At 43.8% G+C, this 19446-nt stretch overlaps 1 protein-coding gene across 1 annotated transcript in view; it reads left to right on the forward strand.

Moving 5' to 3' along the window:
• Nucleotides 1-19446, forward strand: part of oca2 (oculocutaneous albinism II) — a 358288-nt gene that overhangs the window by 8354 nt on the left and 330488 nt on the right. Inside the window, exon 3 of the mRNA XM_055636431.1 lies at nt 16969-17082. Coding sequence (XP_055492406.1) covers nt 16969-17082 — 114 coding nt within the window. The remainder of the gene's footprint in view (nt 1-16968; nt 17083-19446) is intronic.

The following is a 19446-nucleotide window of genomic DNA, read 5'->3' on the forward strand; positions in this document are numbered from 1 at the left end:
ACCAATCACCTCTTGGTCATGACTGACCATGGGTGATGCATCCTAGTTTGCAGGTGATATGTGGTCGGATGCAAGCCTGGGCAATGTCATATGGAGGACAGGCTGTGACCCATGCAGCACGTCCCCCCCTCTCTCCTTCCTGTGCAGGTCTATAGCACCTGCCCACTGCCCAATCATATATAACCATATAACAATATAACAATTACAGCACGGAAACAGGCCACCTCGGCCGTACAAGTCCATGCCGAACACTTATTTTCCCCTAGACCCATCTACCTGCACTCAGACCATAACCTTCCATTCCTTTCCTATCCATATACCTATCCAATTTATTTTTAAATGATAAAATCGAACCTGCCTCCACCACTTCCACTGGAAGCTCATTCCACACAGCTACCACTCTCTGAGTAAAGAAGTTACCCCTAAACTTCTGTTCCTTAATTCTGAAGTCATGTCCTCTTGTTTGAATCTTCCCTACTCTCAATGGGAAAAGCTTATCCACGTCAACTCTGTCTATCCCTCTCATCATTTTAAAGACCTCTATCAAGTCCCCCCTTAACCTTCTGCGCTCCAAAAAATAAAGCCCTAACTTATTCAACCTTTCTCTGTAACTTAGTTGCTGAAACCCGGGCAACATTCTAGTAAATCTCCTCTGTACTCTCTCTATTTTGTTGACATCCTTCCTATAATTGGGCGACCAAAATTGTACACCATACTCCAGAATTGGTCTCACCAATGCCTTGTACAATTTTAATATTACATCCCAACTTCTATACTCAATGCTCTGATTTATAAAGGCCAGTACACCAAAAGCTTTCTTTACCACCCTATCTACATGAGATTCCACCTTCAGGGAACTGTGCACAGTTATTCCTAGATCCCTCCGTTCAACTGCATTCCTCAATTTGCTACTATTTACCATGTACGTCCTATTTTGATTTGTCCTGCCAAGATGTAGCACCACACACTTATCAGCATTAAACTCCATCTGCCATCTTTCAGCCCATTCTTCCAAATGGCCTAAATCTCTCTGTAGACTTTGGAAATCTACTACTTCATTATCCACAACACCCCCTATCTTGGTATCATCTGCATACTTACTAATCCAATTTACCACACCTTCATCCAGATCATTGATGTACATGACAAACAACAGTGGACCCAACGCAGATCCCTGAGGCACCCCACTAGTCACCGGCCTCCATCCCTGACATACAGCCATCCACCATTACTCTCTGGCATCTCCCATTCAGCCACTGTTGAATCCATCTTGCTATTCCTGCATTAATACCCAACAATTGAACCTTCTTAACCAACCTTCCATGAGGAATCTTGTCAAAGGCCTTACTAAAGTCCATATAGACAACGTCCACTGCTTTACCCTCGTCAATTTCCCTAGTAATCTCTTCAAAAAATTCAAGTAGATTAGTCAAACATGACCTTCCAGGCACAAATCCATGTTGACTGTTCCTAATCAGACCCTGTTTATCCAGATGCTTATATATATTATCTCTAAGTATCCTTTCCATTAATTTTCCCACCACTGAAGTCAAACTAACAGGTCTATAATTGCTAGGTTTACTCTTAGAACCCTTTTTAAACAATGGTACATCTATTCACACTAATTCTGTGTCATTCCACTTTCGCATCCACAGTATTACAGTTTGGTCATTGTAGATCAACCATATTAATCTCTGTCAATATAACCTTCACCACACATATAATGCATGATACTCATTCTACCATGTAATCCAGTCCGCGATTTGATTAGGAATGCAGACACTGATAACAACCTGTTCGTCCCTTAGTTGGTTAGTCTGTAAGACGATGCGATGAGTGTGACAGTGTGTATTGTTCTCTCTGCATGAGTTTTAATAAATGCTTTGTGGTTCACCAAATACTTTGTAACGGATTGATTATAAAACAGTAGTTTAATTAATTAAGATCTTTATTGTCATGCGCACTGAGATACAGTGAAAAACGTTTGTCTGCATGCTATTCAGTTGGAAGTATTGGTTGGTTGATAATATTGGTCGATAGTATTTATTGGTTGGTTGGTGGTGTTGTTTGGCCAGTAATATTGTTTAGTTGGTAGTATTGGTTGATAGTATTGGTTGGTTGGCCATAAAATTGACTCAATTCCCCCCACACTTGCCGCTTGGCCATCTGAGGGCTTGCAGCCCTTTTAGTTTTTCTTTTAGGTTTCTAGATCTGAGGAGTGCAATGTGACATCTTCCTCTGCTGAAGTCTGACACGTTTAATGCATTTACATCAGGTTAGCTGCCGTCATGTACGAGGAACTTTCAAGACCTAGAGGGTAAATGTTTCTCATTGCCCCGTGAGTGTTAATCTAGTAGAATTGAGGACTACATGCTGCTGATTCACAGTGCCTCGAATGGAATGGAATGAAATTGTTACGTTTTCTGGAAGACGGGTGATTTATTTGAGCGTGTGATGGAGATGAAGCTTTATCCCTCGACCGCCCATGAAGTAATGTTGCCCCCATCAGCTTGAGTGATCGATTGAAAGATGCAGCATGGAAATAGCCCCTTCGGCCCACTGAATCCATACTGACTATTCACCCTCGATCTCTGTTGATCCACGTTTGCATCCACTCCCAACTCACTCGGGGCAATTTGTGGGGTCCAATTCATTTGCAAACCCGTAAGGATGCGGGAGGAAACCGGAGCGTCAGAAGAAAACTCATGCGGTCACAGAGAGAACGTGCAAACTCCACACAGACAGCACTTGAGGTCGGGATCGGACCCGGGTCTCAAGCGCTGTGAGGCAGCAGCTGTGCCACTGTACCAATAGACAATAGGTGCAGGAGTAGGCCATTTCGAGTCAGCACCGCCATTCAACGTGATCATCCCCAATCAGTACTCCGTTCCTGCCTTCTCCCCATATCCCTTGACTCCACTATCTTTAAGAGCTCTATCTAACTCTCTCTTGAAAACATCCAGAGAACCCGCCTCCACCCGCAGTTATTAGACGTTTTGGCTCATATTTCATTTCCCAGTCTAATTAATGAGTTATGTTCCATTTTGTGTAGAGTATATCATTTTATGTGGTAGTTAAACATTTTTGAGGCAAACATTTAAAACATTAAATATGTTTGAATGGTTGAATAAGTTAGGTCTTTATTCTCTGGAGCGCAGAAGGTTAAGGGGGACTTGATAGAGGTCTTTAAAATGATGAGAGGGATAGACAGAGTTGATGTGGACAAGCTTTTCCCTTTGAGAATAGGGAAGATTCAAACAAGAGGACATGACTTCAGAATTAAGGGACAGAAGTTTAGGGGTAACATGAGGGGGAACTTCTTTACTCAGAGAGTGGTAGTGGTGTGGAATGAGCTTCTAGTGGAAGTGGTGGTGGCAGGTTTGTTGGTATCATTTAAAAAGAAATTGGATAGGCATATGGATGAGAAGGGAATGGAGGGTTATGGTATGAGTGCAGGCAGGTGGGATTAAGGGAAAATAATTGTTCAGCACGGACTTGTAGGGCCGAGATGGCCTGTTTCTGTGCTGTAATTGTAATTGTTATATGGTTATATGTTCAATGAATATCCTCAAAACCTTTCTATGGGATTTTCCATATGTGATCAAAATAGGTTTTCAGTGGTGAACTTGATTCAAACTTTGGTTTGTAACTTAGAAATCAATTGTAAATTATACATTTGATGAGGAATGTGTGTCCATCTCCCTCCATGTGCCCTGTTCTTTTGGAATGAAATCCAATTGTGGGATACTAAGGGCATTTGATGTCACAATGGATTTCCAAACATATGCTTGCTCATGGCTAGAACCGTTCTCAATACATATATAAAGTAATTGAGCCTTCCAGAGACACAGACTGGTGTCACGGTAGAGTTATTGCCTTACAGCGCCAGAGACCCGGGTTCGATCCTGACGACGGGTGATGTCTGTACGGAGATTGTACATCCTCCCTGTGACTGTGTGGGTTTTCTCCAGGTGCTCTGGTTTTCTCCCACATTCCAAAAATATTCAGGTTTGCAGGTGAACTGGCTTCGGTAAAATTGTGTCTTGTGTGTAGGATAGAACTAGTGTACGGGTGACCGCTGGTCGGCGTGGACTCGGTGGGCCGAAGGGCCTGTTTTCACAATATCTGTAACCTAAATTGAACGCAAGGAACTGCAGATGCCGGAATCTTGTGAAGAACATAAAGTGCTGGAGTAACTCAGCGGGCCAGGTAGCATCTCAGGAGGACATGGATAGGTGACATTTCGGGTCGGGACTGCTTGTTCAGGCTGCTTCTGTCCCCTAACCGGGCCCTCCTGAGATGCTGCAGACCCACTGAGTTACTCCAACATCATGTGCACTCTTTAAAGGCTTTATCTTCTTTGATTTCCCTCATTTTCGCTACGATTTATCCTGTGATTTTGATCCTATCCCGCACCATGTTCCTCAATTGAAGAAAGGAAATCTTGCAATTTCCAAAAAAAGAGGTGAAGAGATTTAGGTGTTTTATTTTGATACACCCTCGCTCGCTCAGTGTTGAAAGGGCACTGTTGACCCTGAGAACTTGTAGCTCTTGATATCAGCACTGCATCAATACATGTTCCCTGAAGTTAAAGTGCAGGCCAATAACCCACTGGATGACAAGGGGTAAAGGGCTTATCAGGGATGATTACATCCCTGCTCCAACGCCACTTAGCACAGGAACATAACACTTTTCTTTGTTAAGTGTTCATTGCCAGTTGTTTTTGCACCATGTTTGAAAATGTGTGGCAGTTTTAGTGAAACCATTCAGCCTCACATCCACACTGTACTCCCTTGAAGGTGCTTCAATCTGCCATTAGGTGCCAATTAGGAAAAAACTGTCACCTGGGTGACAAACAAGCTTCATGGCCATTTCTAATTTTGTGAGTGATGTTAGTCTTTCGCTCTTCTCTTGCTGAAACGGCAGAGAAGGCAAAGCGAAACAACTGCAATAATGCAAAGTATTCGGAGAATTCATACTTAGCAGTGGGGATTAAAATTAAGATAATTGAGACAGTGTGTTAGAAGTATTCCTCGAGCATTTTTCTTCAGAATATTTATGAAAGTCTCGAACAAAAAGAACAAAACAGCAATAAAAAAAATAAATAAGGAGCGGCATGGTTGTGCAGCGGTAGAGTTGCTGCCTTGCAGCGCCAGCGACCTGGGTTCGATACTGACTGCAGGTACTTGTCTGTACGGAGTTTGTGCGTTCTCCCCGTGACCTGCGTGGATTTTTTCCGGGAGCTCCGGTTTCCTCCCGCATTCCAAAGACGTACAGGTTTGTAGGCTAATAGGCTTGGTATAATTGTAAATTGTTCCTAGTGCGTGTAGGATTGTGTTAGTGTATGGTTGGAGCTAACTCGGTGGGCCGAAGGGCCTGTTTACACACTGTGTCACCGTATCAGTAAACTAAACTTGGTTCCACTGTGTTTTTGTGTATGTAGAGATGCATGCCATAGAGGGAGTACAGAGACGGTTCACCAGACTGATTCCTGGGATGTCAGGACTGTCTTATGAAGAAAGACTGGATAGACTTGGTTTATACTCTCTAGAATTTAAGAGATTGAGAGGGGTTCTTATAGAAACTTACAAAATTCTTAAGGGGTTGGACCGGCTAGATGCAGGAAGATTGTTCCCGATGTTGGGGAAGTCCAGGACAAGGGGTCACAGCTTAAGGATAAGGGGGAAATCCTTTAAAACCGAGATGAGAAGAACTTTTTTCACACAGAGAGTGGTGAATCTCTGGAACTCTCTGCCACAGAGGGTAGTTGAGGCCAGTTCATTGGCTATATTTAAGAGAGAGTTAGATGTGGCCCTTGTGGCTAAGGAGATCAGGGGGTATGGAGAGAAGGCAGGTACGGGATACTGAGTTGGATGATCAGCCATGATCATATTGAATGGCGGTGCAGGCTCGAAGGGCCGAATGGCCTACTCCTGCACCTAATTTCTATGTTTCTATGTTTCTATGACCCTTTCAGATGGAGCTAAAAATTAAAATAGCAAATGTTCATGCTGACCAACATCCCTCATCTATACTAGTCCATATACCTTTCCTATCCATGTAGTCCAAGTGACTATTAAACATTGCTATTGTACCTGCCTCATCTATCTCAATTGGAAGCTTGTTCCATACACCCACCTGAAGATCTCTACAGATAAAGGAGAAAGAATACGTTTGTTTTTTCTTTCATAATCACTCTTTCATGTGGAAGGCAATTTGTTTCCTTCCTAGCTGCTAGCTTAAAACATATATACAGCAAAATATACAACAAAATATATGTCTCAGGGACACTTTCATCAGTTGGCCAGAGCTATAATGAATCTCTGAAAAGTAGGAAGTTAGACAGAATTTGAGATGTCTTGCTCCAGTTATGTAGGGCTCTGGTGAGATTGCATCAGAAATATTTTGTCCTCAGATTCAGATTCAGATTCAACTTTAATTGTCATTGTCAGTGTACAGTACAGTGTACAGTGTACAGTACAGATACAACGAAATGCATAACCTGGTCTGGTTTCCCTACCTAAGAGAAAATAAACTTCAAGTTCAAGTTCAGGTTTATTGTCATGAGTCCCTGATAGGACAATGAAATTCTTGCTTTGCTTCCGCACACAGAACATAATAGGCATTGACTACAAAACAAATGAATAAATAAACTGATAAAGTGCAAAATGACAGATAATGGGTTATTAATGTTCAGAGTTTTGTCCGAGACAGGTTTAATAGCCTGATGGCTGTGGGGAAGTAGCTATTCCTGAACCTGGTCGTTGCAGTCTTCAGGCTCCTGTACCTTCTACCTGAAGGTAGCAGGGAGATGAGTGTGTGGCCAGGATGGTCTGGGTCCTTGATGATACTGCCAGGCTTTTTGAGGCAGCGACTTCGATAAATCCCCTCGATGGAAGGAAGGTCAGAGTCGATGATGGACTGGGCAGTGTTTACTACTTTTTGTAGTCTCTTCCTCTCCAGGGCACTCAAGTTGCCGAACCAAGCCACGATGCAACCGATCAGCATGCTCTCTACTGTGCACCTGTAGAAGTTAGAGAGAGTCCTCCTTGACAAACCGACTCTCTGTAATCTTCTATGGAAGTAGAGGCGCTGATGTGCTTTCTTGATAATTGAATCGGTGTTCTCGAACCAGGAAAGATCTTCAGAGATGTGCACGCCCAGGAATTTGAAGCTCTTGACCCATTCAACCATCGACCCGTTGATATAAATGGGACTGTGGGTCCCCCTCCTACTCCTTCCAAAGTTCACAATCAGTTCCTTGGTTTTGCTGGTGTTGAGGGCCAGGTTATTGTGCTGGCACCATTTGGACAGTTGCTCGATCTCTCTTCTAAACTCGGACTCATTCCCATCAGTGATACGTCCCATGACAGTGGTGTCGTCAGCGAACTTGATGATGGAGTTCGCACTATGACCGGCTACGCAGTCATGAGTATAGCGTGAGTACAGCAGGGGGCTGAGCACGCAGCCTTCAGGTGCTCCCGTGCTGATTGTTATCGAGTCTGACACATTTCCACCAATACGAGCAGACTAACTTACAATTAGAGGGATTGCAACATTGATTTATCAGTTGGCAGTGCAGTGGAGTGCAGTGGAGTCTGTGAAAAGCACCAAGTTACTGGGAGTGCACATCACAGATGACCAGACATGGTCCACCAACACCATCTCCCTAGTCAAGAAAGCACAGCAACGCCTCCACTTCCTTCGACGGATGAGGAGAGCCGACCTCCCCCTTTCCGCCCTCACCACTTTTTACAGGGGTGCCATTGAGAGCATTCTTACCAGCAGTCTCTCAGTCTGGTATGGCAGTTGCTCTGCTGCTGACCAGAAGGCCCTACAGAGAGCTGCTGAGGGCTCGTGATGCAGCCTACAGAGCCGGTAACACAGCCGCTCTCCGATCCACCAGGACTGCACTGGGAAAAGGAATCAGGGCAGCGAAACGTGCCTTCGCGGGGAAAATCCAGGGACACCTCTGCGACACAGGAGACACCAGGAGGATGTGGAAGGGAATCGAAACATTGACGGGGTACAAGGCAAGGCAGCAGGTAACCGACACGGACACTTCTCTCCCAGATAAATTAAACAACTTCTTTGCTCGTTTTGATGCAGCAAACACCACACCCAAGAGGAGAGCCAGCCCCTGCCTACAAACCGACCAGCCAGTCCTGACCATAGACAAAATGGACACACGGAGAATCCTGTCTAAGGTCATCCTACCAGCAACTAGAGGCAGCCCTGAGCTACTACCTGCCTCTTCAGAGACCCTCGGACTATCTGATCGGACTTTACTGGCTTTGTCTTGCACTAAACGTTATTCCCTCGGTACACATGACCATAAACTAAACTCAAACTAACAATATTTAAAAGATATTTAGATGGGTATATGGATAGGAAAGGTTAAGAGGGATATGGACTAAACGTGGGCAAATGGGAGTAGCTTAGATGGGGCATTTTGGTTGGGAGGGCTGAGTTGGTCCGACGGGCCTGTTTCCATTCTCTGACTGGACCTTTACACTTTGGACTTACCCCGGCTACAGAACGCTCCCGCCATTGCATCGGGGCAACAGGTGAGTGGTGTAATATTGCGTTGGGGGAATGGGTTGCATTGGGGGACCAGGCCTCCAGTGTGACTGGGACCCAACGGGTCCCACTTAGTCTAGTATATTACTAAAACATGCATCTTGTTTGCTTGTTGGTATATATGCGTGCATGTGTGTATGTTCCCGAAACTCCGCCCACATGGTACATGATAGCACTACAATTTTTGGCCCACCTTACTCACCATTGCCCTGTGATGCAAATGAAACAAGATTCGTTCAGATTGATGGTATATTTTACGTTATTCAAATTTCAAAGTTTACAAAAAACACTTTTCCATTTGTCCTGCCCGTCAGCCGTCAGTCACAATTACATCACAATGGGATGCCTAATTTCTTTTTTTTTAATTTGTGATTTTCATTTACATTGATTTTATTTAAAAAAAAACAGTTTCAATCATTTTTATTAACAGCTAATATTGTATTTAGGTTATTTTAAAGAAAAATCACGATTTTCATTGAACGTTTGTTTTTTTTATATAAACATTGCGATTTTCATTGTGGGGGGAGGGGAGGTGAGGAGTGGGGTAGCATGGGGATAGGGGGAGGGGAGGGGGGTATGGAGGGAGAGGGTATATGGAAGGAGGGAGGGAGTGACTGGGTTGGTGAAAGGAGAGGGGGGAGAGGTGAGGGAGGGAGCAGCGGAGGAGGGGAGGAGGAGGAGAGAAGAAGAGGGAGGGTGAAGAGGAGGGGGATGGAGTTCTGGGGGATGAGGAGGAATGGAGGGGGATAGGGGTTGGAAGAGGGATGGCGAGGCAATGGAGGAGCGGAGGGGGAAGAGGGAGGGAGGAAGGGAGGGAGGGGGTGGGGGGGGGAGGAAGCAGAGGAGGGTTGGTGGAGGGTGGGGAGAGGGAGGATAATGGAGGAGTGGAATAGGGGACTGAAGAGGGAGAGTAAGATGCGTTCACATTGATCATATTTTTTACAAGTTATGGCCATTTTGAACTTTAAAAAGTCGCAGTCGTGCTCCCACTCACATGCCGCTCCTGTGCATTTGGGGGAGGGTTGCCGTGACTCGCATCACAATGTTTATTGTGACTGCAAGGCACGAAATTTCGTTCAGACAAGTATCAAGTATCAAGTATCCTTTATTGTCATTCACTGCACATCTCGTATGTGTATGTGACGAATAAACTTGACTTGACTTGACTTGATACTTGATACTTGATATGTGTAAATACTGTATTAATTTTTACTCTAATCCAGAAGAACGGGTTATTTTATTGGCCTGGGGAACAATTTCAATGCTATCTTTCCCTGACGATCCATTAAAGGCTCCCTTTAAATTTAGGGTGAATTCGTTATGGTCTGTGTTCTAGGCTTCAAAATATATCTTCTTACTTCTACAATATTCACGTCTTACATTTTTAAAGCAGGTTTCACTTGGAGAACTCTCTTCCAAATGAATGCAATTCCATTTCATGGACATTATGGAATACTAATGTGTTCATGGTGACTTCATGCTGCTGTTTTATGCTTCATACAGCAGGTGGGTGAATAACCATAATAAAACATTGATTTTAGTAGTACTCGAGTGTCTGATTCAATCTCGTAAACGTTGCTAGCCTAGGGTCTATTTTTTGGAGCAGACACTCCTCCATCATATAGGCTCTGCCCCATTTGTTGCCTCAGCTGGACTCTCCGACCATTTGTGTGGGTACATGTTTTGATTTCTAGAATTGCTTCATTTGTGAATTCACGGACAGATTGCAAATGAATGGTAAACATAGAAACATAGAATTTGTTTAAGAAGGAACTGCAGATGCTGGAAAATCGAAGGTAGACAAAAGTGCTGGAGAAACTCAGCGGGTGCAGCAGCATCTACGGAGCGAAGGAAATAGGCAACGTTTCGGGCCAAAACGTTGCCTATTTCCTTCGCTCTGTAGATGCTGCTGCACCCGCTGAGTTTCTCCAGCACTTTTGTCTACCATAGAAAATAGGTGCAGGAGGAGGCCATTTGGCCTTTCGAGCCAGCACCGCCATTCATTGTGATCTTGGCTGATCATCCACGATCAGTAACCCGTGCCTGCCGTCTCCCCATACCCCTTGATTCCGCTAGCCCCTGGAGCTCTATCTAACTCTCTTTTAAATTCATCCAGTGATTTGGCCTCCACTGCATTCCGTGGCAGAGAATTCCACAAATTCACAATTGTCTGGGTGAAAAAGTTTTTTCTCATCTCAGTTTTAAATGGCCTCCCCTTTATTCTTAGACCGTGGCCCCTGGTTCTGGACTCTCCCATCATAGAGATCATTTTTCCTGCAAAGTTCCACTTGCAGCTTAGAATGTGCTCTTTCATCTCTGCACCCTGGGCTGAGTTGAAAGTATGCCTTATGGTTCATACGTGTACCAGCAACAGTGTATTTAATACAATGATGGGACATTTAGCGTCTGAGGGGGAGAACGGGGGCGAGGGGGAGGTTGTGGATGAAATTACTCAGGATAATATGATTCCAGAGAGTGTCCGATGGATTAAATGTGGTTAAAAACATTTTTAATGGGAGTCGTCTGTGAAATCCATTTCCTGAAACATAATGAGAAATTGGTGGTGGACGTGTTCAGAACAATATTGTTATAAGCAATGAAGGAGAGAGTGCTGGGAATGATCTACAGGCCAGTCGACATCCGTGGGGAAAGGAATAGAGTTGTGCAGAGGATATCCATTTCTTTTTGTTTTTATTTCAGATATATAGCATCTGCCGTTTGCTATTTTTCATTTTGAACCACAGTCAGCTTGTAGAAATTAATTGCAACATTGATATTAAATGGAATAAAGTAAGAAGAAAAAAAACCCACTTGCCTTCATTAAACTTTTCAGTCAATGTCAGTGATCCCATTTTGTCAAAGAAGTGGGTCCAGACAGGATACACTGTTTAGTTTAGTTTAGTTCAGAGATACAGCGCGGAGACGGGCTCCTCGGCCCACCGAGTCCGCACCGACCAGCGATCCCTGCACACACACCAGGGACAATGTACAATTTTACCAAGCCAATGAACCTACAAACCTGTGCGTCTTTGGACTGTGGGAGGAAACAGGAGATCGCGGAGAAAACCCAGCACGTCACGTACGGGAGAACGTACAAACTCCATACAGACGGCACCCGTAGACAAGATCGAACCCGGGTCTCTGGCGCTGTAGGGCAGCAACTCTACCGCTGCGCCACCGTTGCCGCTTTTTGGTGGTGTAATGATAAGGGCTGAGATGCATTGTGTATCAGAACTGTTTGAAGAAGTGTCTCGAACGTGAAATGTCACCCATTCTTCTCTCAAGAGATGCTGCCTGTCCCGCTGAATTACTCCAGCTTTTTGTGTCTACCATCAGTTGATAATGTTATACAGCAAACATTGGACATGGTGCTGCTAGCTAACATTTGTACCGTCCATCCTATGTGCTGCAACAAGCAGATGTAGAAGTCTAGAATGTGTTAACTGTGTTGCTTTCAGACCTGTTCATTAGCCATTAGCATGATGCAGTCCAATGTTTCTGGCCATTATTTTAGTGGACTTTGAATTACCAGACTTGAATCCAATTAATTTGCTTAATCCTTTCCCCCCCCCCCCCCCCCAAGCCATCCAATTGTTATTTTAAGGTCCTCCATCCATCCACCCAGTAATATTGTTCTTTTTGTCAGGCTAAAACCAGAAAATTATGACGATGTGGCCAGCATTTGAGGGTCTGAGCTATAGAGAGAGGTTGAGCAGGCTGGGACTCTATTCCTTAGAGCGCAGGAGGATGAGGGGTGATCTTATAGAGCTGTACAAAATTATGAGACAAATAGAATGGTTAGACGCACAGAGTCTGTTGCCCAGAGTAGGAGAATTGAGAACCAGCAGACATACTGTAGGTTTAATGTGAGGGGGGAATGATTTAATAGGAAACTGAAGGGTAACTTTTTCACGCAAAGGGTGGTGGGTGTATGGAATGGGCTCCGGGAGGAGGTAGTTGAGGCAAGTCATGGTGGTTCAGCAGTAGAGTTGCTGCCTTACAGCGAATGCAGTGCCGGAGACCCAGGTTCGATCCTGACTACGGATGTGGTCTGTCCGGTGTTTGTATGTGCTCCCCGTAATCTGCGTGGGTTTTCTCTGAGATCTTCGGTTTCCTCCCACACTCCAAAGACGTACAGGTTTGAAGGTTAATTGGCTTGGTAAATGTAAAAATTGTCCTTAGTGGGTGTAGGATAGTGTTAATGTGCGGGGTTTGCTGGTCAGCGCGGACCCAGTGGGCTGAAGGGCCTGTTTCCGTGCTGTATCTTTAAACTAAACTGGGACGACAGATGGCGCAATGGGCTAAGTGTTCTGCTGGCGACCAGAAGGTAGCCGGTTCGAATCCCGCTTGGAGTGCATACTGTCGTTGTGTCCTTGGGGCAAAACACTTCACCAACCTTTGCCTGTGTGTAAATGTAATGTAATTATGTGAAGCACTTTGGGGTCAATGCAAGTTGACTAAAAATGTGCTATATAAATAAGATTATTAATTATTAATTATTAAACTAAAGTGTTATCGCAACGTTTAAAAAACATTTATACAGCTACATGGATAGGACAGATTTTGAGCGATATGGGCCCAATAGGCAATATAGGTGCAGGAGCAGGCCATACTTCAAGCCAGCACCACCATTCAATGTGATCATGGCTGATCATCCACAATCAGTACCCTGTTCCTGCCTTCTCCCCATATCCCCTGACTCCACTATCTTCACTAGCCCTATCTAGCTCTCTCTTGAGTTTCCAGAGAACCGGCCTCCACCGCCCTCTGAGGCAGTGAATTCCACAGACTCACAACTCCCTGTGTGAAAAAGTGTTCTTCATTTCCGTTCTAGATGGCTTACCCCTTATTCTTAAACTGTGGCCCCTGGTTCTGGACCCCCAACATCGGGAACATGTTTCCTGCCTCTAGCGTGTCCAAACCCTTAATAATCTTACATGTTTCAATAAGATCCCCTCTCATCCTTCTAAATTCCAGAGTATACATGCCCAGAGGCTTCATTCTCCCAGCATATGACAGTCCCGCCATCCTGGGAATTAATCTTGAGAACCTACGCTGCACTCCCTCCATAGCAAGAATGTCCTTCCTCAAATCTGGAGACCAAAACTGCACGCAATACTCCAGGTGTGGTCTCATTAGGGCCCTGTACAACTGCAGAAGGACCTCTTTGCTCCTATACTCAACTCCTCTTGTTATAAAGGCCAACATGTCATTCGCTTTCTTCACTGCCTGCTGTACCTGCATGCTTACTTTCATTGACTGATGAACAAGGACATCCCGATCCCGTTGTACTTCCCCGTTTCCCGATGCAGGCAGGTGGGACGTGTAGGTGGGACATGTTAGCATGTGCGGGCAAGTTGGGTCGAAGGGACTGGTTCCATTCTATAAGACTCTATGACTCTAAGAAATTCTTATACAGTCATATACTTTTTTTGTTTTTTGAATATTTATTTATTAGAAGCAAATGCACAAAAATAGAACCAACGGCATATAAAATTACACAGTTATTGTACAGCAATTTAAACTTTTTAGCTTGAATAGGAAGAAAAGAAAGGAGAAAAAGCAAGAAAGAGAAAAAGTGAGATGTGCAAAGATAGAACCCCTAGACTACCAAAGTATTGTAGCCAAAGAGTGAATAAATGAAAAATAAGAAGAGAGGCATAGAAAAACAAATAAAAGGACAAAGACAAAGAGAGAAAAAAGTGGTGATATACCTGCCTCACATCCCTCCCCACCTACCTCACCCAACCAATAATTAGATTTAAATCCAAAGTTGTGTGTTGTGCCATGCTATCCTTGTAATAAATCAATGAATGGTGTCCATGTCTTCGAAAAATGATCTGGTTTTTCTGCCAAGACAACTCTAATATTTTCAAGATGTAGCGGCTCGGACAGGTTTATAATCCACATCTTAAGAGTAGGGACTGATGTATGTTTCCAAAATTTAAGTATTTGTTTTTTCGCCGTTATCAGGCCATAATTAAGGAAACGTCTTTGACATCGTGATAGCTCCGAGCAGGTTTCTGAAGTACCTAGAGTGATCAGTTCCGTGTCGGGATACAATTTTATTTTTAGTGTTTTTGAAAAAAATTCAAAAATTCCTCTCCAGAAATTATGTGACTTTATACAAGAGGCAAAGGAATGGGTTATAGTTGCTTCCTGAAGGAGACATTTATCACAAATAGGAGATACATTTGGAAAGATCTTATTCATTTTTGACTTTGAATAATAGAGTCTGTGCAGTATTTTAAATTGAATTAACGAATGCCTAACGTTGATCGAACAGTTGTGTATATATAGAAGGTTCTCCTCCCATCTGTCTTTTAAAATGTTTAGGTCAAGCTCATCTTCCCAAGCTCTTCTAATAACTTCTGACGATGTGGTTTCTATATTTAAAAGGGTGTTATACAATATGATATTAACTTGTTTAACTCTGAGTTTGTATTCATACATTCGTCTAGTGTGCCTGGCAACAAAGATTGATAATCTTGGGTATATGATTTCAGATAGTCTCGTATTTGAAGGTATCTAAAATATTGGCTACCTTTCAGGTGATATCTATATTACCAATACTCTGTTCTTGACCAGTTTTGGCTTTCTGTGCTGTAGTTTCCGAGAGTACGCCGCCACCCACGGCCGTCATTTTTGGCCACCTCGCTCAGAGCCCCCCTCCGCCGCATATGTGCCGAGGATTTCTCCCGTTGATGAAAATTGACAGAGATATTAATGTTTTTACAACATTCCCCATTCTCTCTGCTGCCCCTGCTGGAGGGGGAGGGGGGGGACTATAAAACCAGGAAGTGGTGTGCCTCAATCAGTCTCTGCAAGTGGTGTGCCTCAATCAGTCTCTGCAAGTGGCTCAATCAGAGCTTTGAATGACACTGACAAATGTCTACAGCACTGTGAGTACCCTTAATTTGGTTTGAAAATGAAAATATGGTTAGAGGTAAAAAAGCACTGCCTGCAAATGGTTTTGATTGGGTTTGGGTTGAAGTAAAAAGGCGCCCTCTCTCTCTCTCTCCCCCCCCCCTCCCTCTCCCTCCCCCCCCCCTCCTCCTCTCCCCCCATCCTCCTCTCCTCTCCCCCCCTCCCATCTCCTCTCCCCCCCCCTCACCACTCCCCCCCTCTCTCCCCCCCATCCTCTGCCCCCCCCCCTCTGCCCTCCCCCTCTGCCCCCCCCCTCTTTCCCCTCCCCCCCCCCCCTCCTCCCCCCCCTCTCTCCTCTCTCCCTCCCCCCTCTCCTCCCCCCCCTCCTCCCCTCCCCCCCCCCTCTCCTCCCCCCTCTCCCCCCTCTCCCTCCCCTCCCCCTCTCATAAAAATCTCCAAGTTTTTTAATTCCTAATCTTTCCCAAAGTGTGAACGTTTTGTCTAAAATAGACGGCTTGAACGAAGGGTTGTTGGCAATTGGTGAGGCAAGAGATAAATTTCTCAGTTTAAGGGTTGACTTCACTTGTCTCCAGATTCGTAGGGTGCTGTGGATAATCGGATTTTTCTCATATAGTGTTTTCTTCAAATTTATTGGAGAGAGAAGAATCGCGCCTATATTAAAAGGCGAGCAATCCTCTCTCTCTCAATTATTAACCATTTTACCTGTTGGCATGTGTTGTCCAAACAATAGATTACGTTTTTAATATTCGTTGCCCAATAATAGTATAAAAAAATTGGGGAGAGCCAGTCCACCATTTTCTTTGGGTTTACATAGATGTCGTTTATGGATTCTATATGTTTTATAATCCCAAATAAAGTTTGTGATCAGAGAGTCGAGTTTAAAAAAAAAAAAAAAAAAAATTTAGGAAGATAAGTCGGTATTGATTGAAATAAGTACAGGATTTGTGGGAGGAAGATCATCTTTATGGCATTTATTCTGCCTATGAGAGACATCGGAAGCGTTTTCCAAAATTGAGTAAGGGCATTTAGTTAGGTAATTAAAGGAGGAAAGTTTGTTTGAAATAGAGAAGTGTATTTTCTAGTTACGTGAACTCCAAGATATTTAAATTTTTCCGTAGCAATTCTGAAAGGGAATTTTAGGAGGTGTGTCAGCTCTTGATGTTTTATTGACATAATTTCACTTTTGTTCCAATTGATTCAATATCCTGAAAAGGAACCGAATTCCTCTATAAGATTTAGTATACTTGGAATGCTAACTTGGGAATTGGCGGTATAGAGCAATACATCATCTGCATATAATGATATTTTATTATTGGAATATTTAGTGTTGTAGCCGTGAATATTCATATACTGAGGAAACAATTCTAATTTGTGTTTGAGGCATTATTAATACATTGGAATACAGATGGTGGAATTTACATTGTACCTCAACCATTTTGCTGTGGTAGCACATTCTGGACAAAAGCATTCACTAAAGATTTGATCTCATCTTTGTTTTAGACTGCACTCTTATGCACCAAGGAAATCAGGATACCAACTCTCCAACTTGGAGTCCAAAGACAGCGAATTTAATGACGAGTCTCCTTTACTGAAGGTCATTTCTCAAGGGAATGGGTGAGTTACAAAATAAAATTGTTTAGCCTCAACTGACAAGTAAACCAGTTGGTAGAGGGGCTGGGGGGTGATCATCTACCAAAGGATGCAAAGGAAAGTGCAAAATGTGTAGGAAGGAACTGCAGATGCTGGTAACGCACCGAAGATTGACGGAGGGACTGGTCAGGGTCAGGCAGCATCTCTGGAGAGAAGGAATATGTCTCGACCCGAAACGTCATCCATTCCTTCTCTCAAGGGGAAGTGGAAATGATTGTTTGCAGCAGATCTTAATTGGCATCGAGAAATATGCTGGCTGATGGCACAACTTTAACACTGGGAAATCTGCTGTTTGAACAAGTTACTGGTTAGAGCTGGTGCAGGATCCAAGAGCCATTTAAAGTCACAGAGTCATACAGCAGGGAAACAGGCCCTTTGGCCAACCTGTCCATACTGACCAAGGTGCCCCATCTGTGCTCAATTTAATTCCATTCCGTAATTACTGTTTTTTATTACTTTAGAGATACAGCATAGAAATGATTAACGATTACATTTGCTGGACAGTGGTGGCGTAAAGCTGGCAGATTGGACCACAGAGAGATAGCTTGGGGTCGATGGACTGAATACAATTCTTCTCTGTCCTTTCTCAATAACGTCAGTGAGATCTGAATAGGCTATTGGATACTGAAAAACATAATTCAGAGAGGGATGAGATGAGAAAGATACAACACACAGAACAAATCCAGAAAATGCTGGAAGAACTCAGTAGGACCAGCAGCGTCTGTGGGGAGGGAATTGAATCAACATTTCAGTCAAGGACCTTTCACTGGAACTGGAAGTTTAGGAAAGCAAGCGTTTGTTAAACATTGCATGTAGGGAGTGGAGAAGAGAGGACAGAGTACGTGAATGAGATATATATCCAAGAAACATTGAAATATAGCAGCACATTTTGATTTGACTCTGCGACTCTATAACTCTATGACATATGGAGAAGAAAAAGGTGTTTCAGTTTAGTTCATCGTCACATGTACGGAGGTGCAGTGAAAAGTTTTTGTTACTTTAGATTATTCAATCTGCTATTGAATCCCAATGACTACAACATTCACAATGGATGATGAGGTCCTATCCCTCTGGAGACTTTGCGCCCCAGCCAAGGTTTCCGTGCGGTTCCCGGAGGTTGCAGGTGGTTGCCGGAGGTTGCGGGTAGTGGAAGCAGATAGGGAGACTGAGGAAAAACCTCCGGGAACCGCACGGAAACCTTGGCTGGGGCGCAAAGTCTCCAGAGGTTTCCGTTCAGGTTTCCTAAGTGGGACAGGGGCATTACTCTAATTCTCCATCTCACTCTCACTCTGACCTGTGTTCCACCCACAACATTGCTCCAATGATGTCCAGAGGTTTGCGTTCAGGTTTCCTAAGTGGGGCAGGGACATTAGATTGAGGCAGAGATAGATAGATTCTTGATTAGTACCGGTGTCGGAGGTTATGGGGAGAAGGCAGGAGAATGGGGTTAGGAGGGAGGGATAGATCAGCCATGATTGAATGGCGGAGTAGACTTGATGGGTCAAATAGCCCAATTCTACATGACCTTAAGGCATCTGGGTTCCCCTTACGGACTGAATGGAGGAGTTCTGCAAAGCAGTCACCCAACCTGCCATTAGTTTCACTAATGCAATACAATAAAATGTACCAATGCACTCAAATATACAACATTTGGCCACACCAATGTAGGCACAAGCATTATTGAGACATGCAAGTACTGTCTATATTGAAATATATTATTGAGTAAAAGTGGGTCAATGAAAATTTGCAACATGGAGAAATGCATCTTTGTCCTGAGTATCACTGCATAAAATATTTAGGAGTTTTGTTATTCTAAGATTTTTTAACTCTCTGGGTGCAATTTTCCATTCTGTAGCCTTGAAGCTGAATGCATCTTCTTATCTCTTTCCAACCCACTATAAATCCTAAATATATACCCAGGAGCATGTTTAGTAAGATTTTGAGATATATACTGCAGAACTTGGAGTGCATGAACAGAGATGGTCGATTTCAGAAATTCATCATTGCATTGGCGAGTATTTAGAATAATTTAGTTTAGTTGAGAGATTCAGTGCGGAAACAGGCCCTTCAGCCCATTGAGTCCATGCCGACCAGCAATCCCTGCACACTTATGCTGTCCTACAATTTACAATTATACCCAGCCATTTAACCTACAAACCTCTATGTCTGTAGAGTGTGGGAGGAATCCAGAGAAAACCCACGCAGGTGACTGGGAGAATAGACAATAGGTGCAGGAGTAGGCCATTCGGCCCTTCGAGCCAGCACCGCCATTCAATGTGATCATCCCCAATCACCAGCAGGGGAGGACAAAGGGCTTACTTAGGAAAA

Source organism: Leucoraja erinacea, chromosome 6, assembly GCF_028641065.1.
Source record: "Leucoraja erinacea ecotype New England chromosome 6, Leri_hhj_1, whole genome shotgun sequence".
In the NCBI taxonomy this organism is placed as follows: domain Eukaryota; kingdom Metazoa; phylum Chordata; class Chondrichthyes; order Rajiformes; family Rajidae; genus Leucoraja; species Leucoraja erinaceus.